Source organism: Copidosoma floridanum, unplaced genomic scaffold (genome assembly GCF_036245765.1).
Source record: "Copidosoma floridanum isolate Cflo_tuat_1 unplaced genomic scaffold, Cflo_Japanese_pri ptg000040l, whole genome shotgun sequence".
Taxonomy (NCBI): domain Eukaryota; kingdom Metazoa; phylum Arthropoda; class Insecta; order Hymenoptera; family Encyrtidae; genus Copidosoma; species Copidosoma floridanum.
In genome coordinates, this window is record NW_028321917.1 from 6,418,471 (window position 1) to 6,429,573 (window position 11,103).

An 11,103-nucleotide genomic window follows, 5' to 3' on the forward strand; every position below is an offset into this window, starting at 1 on the left:
TTTACAAGCCTATTTATATTTTGGACTCCTTATGTTTTTTATACTGTAAGGAATTGAAACTTTTTCGTCAGTGAGTCGGTAATTGGCTATTATTTTTTGTCAACAACATTATTATCTAACATTTAGCGATTTGTTGTATTTAAAATGTATTGTAGGATGTTTGACTTTAGCAAGTGAAATAAATTTGAGACAAAAAATTTTCCCACATAATGGCGCGTAAAGTTTACAGAAACTTGACGTAATATAAACATGATTATTTATTGCTTTAGAAAGAGTACAGCATTACCATAATTTAATTACAGGTTTATTAAGGTATTTTGATTAAATTATCCTCATTTAGTTTATTATACGCAAGTATACTGTTCAAGTCGCTTGGGTAAGGTTGCGTTACTTACGCCAACGGTGTTTTTTCCTCTACAATAGGTTGATATTTCATTGTACTTCATTTTTTTCAACATGAAATTAGAAAACAACAAAATTAAAATAAACCACACGAAACAAATATTACTTTATTTCCTTGAAAGAGACTTTATAGTTAATTTTGATGTCCATTATTGGTAGAACTTACAAGAAGAACACTGCAACACGCGAAAATCACTTCAGTAATGTCAAAAATTATAGTCTTAAGACTACATCAGTCATTTATTTAAACAGCAAACCTGTTTTTTGTTTGTTTATTGTTAAAAAATACTCAAACCCCCCCTGATTTGGTGTTATCATACGGAGAATGGCGTCTACTTTGGCTGATATACCTTACAAAAAACGGATCATTAAATGAATTTTGTTGTTTGAAATTTGCTCGAAATTTATAGCTGCAAACAGCTACTTTTGATATTTATTACTTGCACATGATTATAGCTACTTTATTATCAATTATAGCCATTATAGTAGCTTAGTATAGCTGTATAAATACAGCTGTAATTTATCTAGTTAAAATAATAGCTGCTAATTTTTGTCTGAGTCGGTGGGGAAAAAAAAAAAAACCCTCAAAGTTTCAGGTCACTTACATCAAATGGTACGGTAAGCACACGCCAGCCCGTGGTCGCTATCAGGGACATGATGATGGTGGCTAGAAAGCCACCGCCCGTTATCGAAACCTTTGTCGTGGCCGACGTGCACATGAGCGATCCCAGTACCAAACCACACACTCGATACAACAGCGAGTACTTCTACGAGGATGAACGGATTAGTTTTTGCCGGGGTGCAACTATACTTGGATTAATTTTAAAGTAATTGATGCTTTAAATCTTTTTAAATGGAAGTTTTGCATAATTCACTTGCATCGAGTGAGTTGTCAAACAAAGGTGTGGATTCACCATGAATGCTCATTAAATTTTCCAATCGAAAAATTAAAAACACAGGGCACTCCGAGTATACTTTTAGCAAGCCAATGAATGCAAAAAAACTGTAAAGTAATCGATACGTTAACGTATTTTACTTTCAATGCAGGTTTCAGCTCTTTAGTTGCAAACTAATCGGCAACGATGGCGTTTACACTTTTGAAAATGAAACTCGGAAAGGAACTAACTTGCGATCTGTGGGGGAAGAAAACGAAGAAAAGGCCCAAGGTGGCCCCGACGAAGCTTCCGATGATCAAGTCCCGTATGCCTCCGTGCAGATGAGCCCACCACTGCGCCTGTTTTTTACCTGCCCGAAACGAACCACATTATATACACTGTCAAGGGGAAAAAAAAAAACCGTTTGCCTGTATCAGTTTGCACCGTTTGTGAAGATGAAACCGAAGCAAATCGAGTAGACGGAGACGATGTGGACGTCGTCGATCGAGGCCGCGGTGAAGAGTAGACTCGCCATCTCCTTGTCCTCGCCGTAGCCACGCTCGGCCAGGGCAACGATGCAATTGATGGTCACCACCGGGGATATGCAGGCGATTATGCTCCTGCAAAGGCAATTAACCACCAAAGGCTTTGAAAAACACAAAAACACATTCGACTGGTTCACATATCCTCCGCGCGTATACTATTTCGAAAAGGAAAGTTCGGAGTTTACTTTTTTATATACAATTGAAGGGAAGTATAGCATTGCACTCTTGTCCCGTATATATTGCGAAAGGAAGCGAATACAACGAGCTCGAGAATAGAAAGGTGCTCCATAGAAAAAATAAAGGTCTAGCCCTTACCCAGCGAGGAAGGCCCAAAGGACCGGGTAGCCAAGGATCGCGTAGCAACAGAGAGCCACGGTCAGCATCTCCATGGTGCAGGGGACGACGGCGAGATTGAGGACGGAGAAAGGGTGCTCGCGCAGGGCCGTAGAGGTTAGCTGAAGACCGGCTCGCAGCATGACGAAGGTCGTCGCGAAGTTGCGTATCTTCGAGGCCAGAGTACCGCCGAGCTCCTCGCGAATGTCGTACCTTATGACATATGTGTATATATTATACATGTATGTTATAACGAACAAAGCATATACTCGTGTATACCTACAAGTCGCAGTTGCGGAGGATGATGCCGGCGAGGAGCATGCCGAAGACGGGCGGTAGGTGGAGGTAAGGCAGGTGGGCGAGGCTCCAGCCCAGGAAGTAGGCGAATACGATGAGGCCGAATAGCCCGAAGAGCTGGTTGCCCGGGAGCATGGGATCGCCCAGGTACAGGTAGAGTATGGCGTAGCCCATGAGGAGGTGACCGGTTATGGTGATCAGCCAGAAGACTTGGGCGTAGGTGAACCGGTGGCAACAGGTCAGGGGATCCGTTACGAGGATCTCCCTGAGTTTGAGGCTGCAGCAGGTGCAGCGGTGGCAACAGGTCAGATCATCCTCGGTGAGCTCTGGTGGACTGGTGGGTGTGGGGGAGGACGTTTTTCATTGTACATGTAGAAATACGCCGAGAAGGGATTTTTTTTTTCCTTTATACCCGTTGGCGTCTTGATTACCGGTTTCTTCGGCTACTCTGTGGGCCGACATGATTTTTTTTTTTTAATTTTCCACTCGTTGTTTATTATCTAGTTCATTGCTGAACGAACACGAAGTTTAAGGTATATTTTCTTTTTTTGGCCACGCCAACATATAGACAAAAACTATACAGGTTATAATTCCAAGATGTTGATCAAACTCTGTTTTATTTCCAGCTCGTTGCTTTTAAACATCTCGTCGAACAATCGATTTATCGACGTCAACCTGAACTCATAAAGTTCATAACGTCTTATCGTTACTGTATCCAATTCACATGCGCGTATTTCTTTGGAAGAACCGGCAAATGACGATTTTTCAATTTTTTCTTATATCGTTATTATTTCCATGCAAATAACTTAAAATCGGTAATGTTGCGTTGTTAGGTTAAACGTAAATTTTTTTTTTCTCATTTAAGTGAAGCTGGATTAGGTAATCTTGTACATACCACTGCTGGGCTATATTTTGGCGCAATACTTAAAATTCGATCGGTGGTATAATATATTGTATTTACTCTATTGTCTGTAATCATGTACACATGGAAGAGCAAAGGTTATTAATTTATTGTATAACAGATTCTTCAGTTAATGTGGTGCATGTCGTTATAATTATATGATATAGGACTGAAAACCTTTCTAAGGCCAATCTTAATACATGCATACTTATGCTAGCGTTTGTACATACAATTATTATGTTTTATTTTTCACAAAAACTCATACTGTATACATTATAATTTGTATTGGAAGGTATTTTAACTTGAGACAATTTACCAAGATGTCACAGTAGAATATTAAAATTTAGTATCTCCTTTTTTGCAAGAAACTAATTACTTGTAAATATATAATTTCCACCCTTCTACAGTAATTTTTATTTTTAGACCACGACCATTTTTTTCACATCCTACAAATGTACCTCTTTTTATTAAATTAATTAAATTCACGAAAAAAAAAATGAAAATGATAAGTACAATGTACACGTAATACTTAATTACGAAACCAATATTGTAAGTGCTTTTTATTCGCATGTTAATATTGACTCATTACGACCCATCGCTGTACATACAATGTGAATTAATTTTCGAAATTATCGTCAAAGGGTAAAATTACTTGGGTCTGTTTTGATACACGACTACCAAATCGAGTAATCATACCCCTCATCATCAAGGGTGTGAATTTTTCCATTTAATTTCACGCTACATACGTTCAACGCATGCGTCACTCTGCTCTTATAAGCCTACGCGCGAAACAATAGATTGTCAAATTTTTCGAGTTCTTCGCGAGGTGAAAGTTGTCTCGTATCGGAACAAATTTACGCAGTAACGTTTAAACAAGTCGTCGCGAGGTCAATAATCGAGATTTTTATCATCGCAAAAATGTGTGAGTAACCAATCGAAATTCAACCGAAATGAAAAAAAAAAGGTTGAATCCTATATGAATAAATAAATAAATTTATTTTTTCCTCGGTTAGACGTAAAATTGCAACAACGGTGCGAGCCTCTGTTCGACACCCACCTGACCTGGCCCTCGGTTTCCGTGAACGAGACCGTAGAACTGCCGTGTCCGAAGCAAGAATTTCCCAACCAAACGGCCCAAAGAACTTGCATTCTGAGGTACAGCTGCAACCGCCCCGTTTGGTCGGTCGGCGATTATTCTCGCTGCCCAGACTCGGACACCTACTCGGACCTCTTCCTCAAAATCGCGCACAACAGGTACCTCGAGCTGAAGGACAAGTTAAGTTGCACATTGCCTTTGACTGTTGTGAATTTAATTTTTTTTTATCATTCACCATCTGTACTGTTCACACAGACATGGGAGTACAAAATCCTTTCGCTGAGTCAGATCAGCTACTTTCAGTCGGTACTGGTAGGGGTCATCGCCCTCAGCGTATTTGTACTGTTCAGGTATACGCTAAACATTACACATACAACCAAACTAATCGAGTACAACTGAATTTATATTCTCAGGAAACTGAGGAATGCTCGCACGAGGCTGCACATGAACACGCTCAGTGCCGTTGTGCTGCAGGCCGTTATGTGGCTCTTGCACAGTTTTCTTTTCGACACTCAAATAATCGATGGCCACATGTACCTGCAAGTGTTGAGTGCCTTGGACATCGATATTGCACCAAAATTGGCTGCCGATTTTATACGGATCGCCGAACAAATGGTATATTTGTATTGCGTATACTTAAATTTTCGTGAAATGGCCCATGTATGACCCCACGCGCGTTTATCAATAAATTTGATGCTTTTTCCCCCCTTTTGTCTGATTAGTTCACGCGCTTGAGTGCACATTTGTCTTACATAATCATTGCTGGCCTGAATCGATACTTCGAAACAGCAACATTTTTTTGGTTGCTGATGGAGGGATGGTTTTTGTACGAGCTGATCTGCCGTAAGCCCTTAGAAATGAAAACATCCATCAAACGTTATGCCATTATTGGATGGGGTGAGAAAAAATAAATCTGATTACTTCCTTTTTTTTTTTATTTGCTTATGTTAAAGGAATGGCAATTTATCACATAAATATTGTTTGTTTTTCTTCTTAACATAAAATCAACTTTTTTTGAGTGTAATGTTTATCAAAAAATTATCGAGTACCATTTCATTAGAAAAATATTTAAAAATTACATTCTTTTAAAAGGTTTGCCATTAATAATAACAACTCCATGGATAATATTGCATCTTTATTCTTCCTTCAATGATGTCTATTGGGTAAAGCACGACATTACCGTCATATTCATTGCCTTGGCAGTATTTGTGACTTTTGCTGTGAGTGTATCAATTTTTTTAATTAAAAATTTTTCTTTCCTATGAACGCAAACAATTTTATAAAATCTTTTGGCAGATAAATTTTTTTTTCTTTCTTCAAATATCTCGAGTTTTGTACGTAAAGATGAAACTATCGCTCGAACTGCAGCAAAAAACAAAAATGGATTACACTAAATGGGTGCGAGCCACGTTTACGCTCGTCTTACTCTTTGGATTGCAGAACTTACTATACTGCTTGTGGTTCTCCATCGACAAGACAAAACCTAAATTGATTTACTTGCAATCCATTAAAATCATGTCATCCTTCCAAGTAAGATTATACATACTATGAAATATTAATCAATAAAGACAATGATAATGACGATGATAATAGTTATAAGAATATTGTTTTTCAGGGAACTTTCGTATCTTTTATCTACTGCTTCTTGAACGACGAAGTCCAAGCAGTTATGAGGGAAAATTTATTTTCGTCAAATAATAATAACAATACTAAAAATATCAGACCATCCCATCTCTCTGAAGGATAATTGTCAAAGAGACATCAAAGGAAGAAATTAAAAGTAAAAAACTGGAAAAAAGATAAATAGAAAATTATAGTTCAAGTGTATCTACAATCCGTATGCATTTTTAGGCGCGAGTAATATACAAATTAAAATTCAATCTCCAAATGAGTATAAAAATTTGAAAGTAGGCCATTACTAACACTTAGTTCTTTTACTAGTTGCTCATCATTCTCATTCTTTTGTACAATTGTATTTCTACAGATTCAATAGGACTAGTGGATTTTTTTGCACAATTTTTCTGTTGATTGAGGAAATATGTTTATATTTGTTCCCGTAATTCGTAGAACTTATTAATTACATAAAGTATGTGTATGGATTTTCTTCGCATTAATCGCGAAAATTTATTGTAAAACGTATACAGTAGGATTTTTTACACGTATTTTTTGTGGATTTTTGTATGGAGTATAGTATGCTTGGTTTTTTTTTAAACTATGAAATTATACATTTTATTTTCAATGAGCATGTACAGCCTATAAACTCTGGCCAAATCAGGTCTCTTTTTTTTCTACTACTGTCTATTTTTATTTGACAATTTTTTAATGGAAATCGATGATTGCGCATTCAGAAAAGTTATTATGCAAATATATGTATTCTTATCAAGATTCAAAACTGAAGAAAAGATATTTATGTACTCGTAAATTGATGCGAAAATAATCCTTGTGGAAAAAGTTAAACGTTTAAAAAAAAAAAGCCGACAGTAATCACGTTAATTAAACCAAAAATAACTAAAGTTAAAATTTTGATGCTGCATAAAGATTCATATTTTTTTTAAAAATAACATTGTTCTTTCAGTTTCTTGTTAAAACAAATGTATTGTTTATGATACTATTTTGTGTACATATTAGATGAAAAAGATTCGAAAATATGTAATTTGAAATTGATATTAAAAGTTAAAATCTGGGCTGGTATTACAAAACAACACTGTAATTATAATTCTTAATATTTCCTCTAACGCAATATCCGTACAATTAAGTATAATATAAATCCCCATAAAAAAACTAACTTTTATATTAAGTAAAAGGTTAGGCGAGTTTGATGTATTTCAAATACATCCAAAATAATCATGTTTACAAAACAAATAACGTTATAAAGTAAAACAAAAGTTATTTTCATAGCAAAGACTACAATATCTCCAAGTGTTTCAGTTGACATGTTTCTAATGCTACTTATTTGAAAATATTTGGTGAAATAAAATATTTAAAAAGTGATAAGATCTATAAAAAATAGTCAATTTTGTTGCCACATCAAAGAGTTATCATAAACATGAAATTATTCATCACTAGAATGAATATGTTGATTAAAATATGTAGTTAAATAAAAAATTTTTTACAAAATAATTGAACGTTTGAAAAGTAATGAGATCAGTTAAAATTATTCAGGTTTATTGATACATCAAAGAGTTATAATTTACTAAAAATTATTCAGTATTAAAATGAAAATCTTTATAAAAATATCTGAGTGCATTAAAAATTTTTCAAAACGACATGGAAGATTAAGAAAGTAATGAGATATAAAAGAAATAGTAAAGTTTTTGATATTACACATATTGTAATACTTGAATAAGGTATGTATTAATTTTTATAATACTTTTAAGGTACTGAATAACAAATAGTCAAGCCTAATGTTTTATTTTCATCATAAAAGCAAAAAATGTCAATATTTTGGAAAGTTAATAAATCTGTATAACTTGCCGGCCCGGGTGTATACTGTTTTTTAGCAAACAATTAAAATAACGTTTAGAAAAAAATATAATTGTAAATTTATATATAAATATCTGTGATCAGGCATATGATAGAAAAACTCCATCGTTTTTGGTAAACCAAAAATATCTGACGTATCACTAGAAATGTGATTTAAATAACTTTCCGCGTCTGTTAATGCCGTATTCCGATTTATGCACCACCACGTATCTTTCCAGTGGATGGGCTCAAGTGCATAGCGCCCTATTATTTATTGTAGATCGACTTGTAATAATAACGTTTGAGATTCAAAATAGTATTACAAAAATGTTGAGAAATATGATATTTAATTCAGACCAGTGATAAATGTAAAACAAATTTTAGCAAACTATTGAATATTGCATGTTTGCAAATATTTTCTTTAGTTTTAAGGGTATCAAGCAACTCTTTGGAAAAAAGCACATAAAAATATGGGAAATCTTTCGTTTGGAATTCACATCCTTTGCATTGGAATCTTTGTAGTAAAGATATAAATAATTTGTATGTACTCGCGCACACACACAGTGCACAAAACCTTTTCGTAAAATCACATTTTTCTCTAACGACCAATGAGCATATTTATGTACTTAGAAAATGTGTCATTTTGTCAAAATATAAGGCATTTTTGTGAAGCTGCTGTGTCGACGAAATAGTCACCCAATTCATGACAAAAGAAGCCAATGCTTTGAATAATACTTAAATTTCCGATAAAGACTATATTTTTTTTTCATATTCAAACGAAGATTTAACTAATATGTAGGTCTCAGATGAATTTGACCCCCTTCTCCTGCCCACAGGATATTACTTTTGATGAATGCAATGAATAGCTAACAACAAATTTTCTGACACGCTTTCCCGTAAAAATGATGCTTGGATGATTAAATCATATTCATGTTTAAAAAAAAATATGGAGACGATTAACAGTGCTCAAAATCTGTACGAGACCATTAATTTTTATTTCTTGAGGCATCCATTAGGACAAACATAAGAGATCTTTCGAGATTAGTATCCTCGCTCGGAGAACCTGCACGATTAGTTATTAATATTACTTCTTTGCAACATTAAAACTACTTTATCTCGAAAAACAGTGTCTGAAGTAAGACTTATGGAATTAACTTGATCAGAAAAAATAAAAGTAATTCGTTTTTTGCAGAAAAAACTGAAAAATATTTAGAAATTTTGTTTTTTTTTAAGTGATGTCGTATAAAAATGAAATATAAAAATATTTATAGGAAAAAAAAAATTTGGTCATTGATGGGTTTCGACCAAATGTGAGTGCGTTGTTGTCAGAAAAAAAAAAAAAAAATAAATAAATTGATTACAAAAAAATGTGTGTGCACTCGGTGCATCACAAGGGGTGCGAAGAGGTGAGGTCGTTCGCAAAGAGGGGTATAATCTGAGACAAGATTCTCTATACCCCTAGACGGGTCACGTACCATCGGTATCTCCTGGCAACTCAATGTTCAATATGACTAGCGCTTTCATACGCGCTTAACTACTCGACCACCGAGCTCTTGTTTTCCAATTTGTTAAATAGACGATTTGAAGCTAGCATAGATAAAAAATGCCATTAGGCAAGACACTCGTGAATGTGTTGATTGCTTAGCGTTGTAGTCAGTATATCTATATGTCCGACCAACGTGTGAACACCGCTGGTAGTATAGTCCGGTTTCCGGTAGCTGAAGCAATCAATAAGGAACAAATCGGAGATAGCGTCCAAACTTTGCAGATCGCTTTGTATTATGGTCTGTAAACATGGAAAAATAGTTTTGTCCAACCAAACCACGGGCTTCAATTGTTATTAAACAATTCGTAAAAATTTACCATTTTTTTTCTTAGTTTTTCTCATATAACTTTTTTTGTGGCTGTCGGATTGCAAAAATAGCTAAAGATATTTTGTTCGTTATTTAATTATCTACCAATCTGTGTAAATTAGATCATTGGAAGACTTTTTTTCGCGAAGTTATAATGCAAAAAAGTGCAAAAATCGTCGTTATAAATTGTCATTTTGAAACATCCATAACTTTTATAATGTTTGATGAAAATGCTTCAAAATTTGGTATTCGATAGCTCTTATAGAGATCTTAAGCCATGCTTAAGGCTTTTCTTGTATTATGAAAAATAACGTAAATAAACTATAATTAATTAAAAAATTCATTTGATTGTCCTGATCGTTAAAATTGAGCTAGACTGAAACTTTAAAATGGATTTTATTCAGAATACAAAGGACTTCAATATTGTTAAAAAAAAAAACTTTTTTTTTCAATTTTTACCCCGATTTTTTACAAAATTTAATTTTGCAATATTAACAAATTAACATTACTCGATCATTTTCTATTGTGGAGAAGTAGAACTAGTTCCATCTAATAGTGTATATTTTTACACAAATTTACAAAAAAAAATTTTTACGATATAATGTTTTTAACTATAGTTATTAACAGTTTAGTGTTTTTTGCAATTGTTTAATTTCTATCGGTTTTTTCAATTAAAAAAAAATATTTTAGTATCTACATAGCATCCGTTGTTGTTATATATGACTTACAGATTTTTTAACAAATAATTGACAGTTAGAAAAAATTACTTATTTATACAGTTTTACGTGCGATAACGGCCTGTGTACGGCGGATTGCATATTTCAGGCGTTTCCATACCAGTTTGAAAAATCATATTATTTGATCTTTTACTTTTATTATTGTTTTGTAATAACTAAAAATACATAAACATACATTTTTATACAAAATTTATTATGTGAATGCAAGAAAATACGATGTACATGATATTTGTTGCATAAATTTTTTATAAAATACTATTTCTTATATTTTACGTTTTTTTGTTACTGGTGTGTGATCACTATCACTCTCGGTGTCATCTTCTATTTCGGCGAACAAGATGTCATCATAATCGTCTTCTAATACTAATTCACTCATCTGAATTTGAATTTGCTCATGCTCTACGTTCTGAGTACTGTATATGTCGTTATCATCTTCATTTTCACTAAGAGACACTATTCTGTCTTCCATGTTAGCACAATTTTTACCTTCACAGTAAAATGCTTTTCCTAATTATATAGTATTAGAAGACGATTCTGATGACATCTTGTTCGCCGAAATAGAAGATGACACCGAGAGTGATAGTGATCACACACCAGTAACA

General features: G+C 34.1%; 2 protein-coding genes across 2 annotated transcripts; one reads left to right on the plus strand and one right to left on the minus strand.

Moving 5' to 3' along the window:
* Positions 1–986: 986 nt before the first annotated feature.
* Positions 987–2,914, minus strand: LOC149373140 (sodium/hydrogen exchanger 9B2-like). The gene is made up of 6 exons (XM_089597948.1): positions 2,865–2,914; positions 2,439–2,786; positions 2,138–2,368; positions 1,722–1,897; positions 1,529–1,647; positions 987–1,169 (listed from the first exon to the last, which is right to left on the minus strand). Exons 1-6 carry the CDS (start codon positions 2,912–2,914, stop codon positions 987–989), a joined length of 1,107 nt encoding a protein of 368 aa, XP_089454074.1.
* Positions 2,915–4,271: 1,357 nt separating this feature from the next.
* Positions 4,272–6,000, plus strand: LOC149373141 (uncharacterized). The gene is made up of 5 exons (XM_089597949.1): positions 4,272–4,275; positions 4,367–4,656; positions 4,705–4,799; positions 4,863–5,064; positions 5,755–6,000. Exons 1-5 carry the CDS (start codon positions 4,272–4,274, stop codon positions 5,998–6,000), a joined length of 837 nt encoding a protein of 278 aa, XP_089454075.1.
* Positions 6,001–11,103: the final 5,103 nt, after the last annotated feature.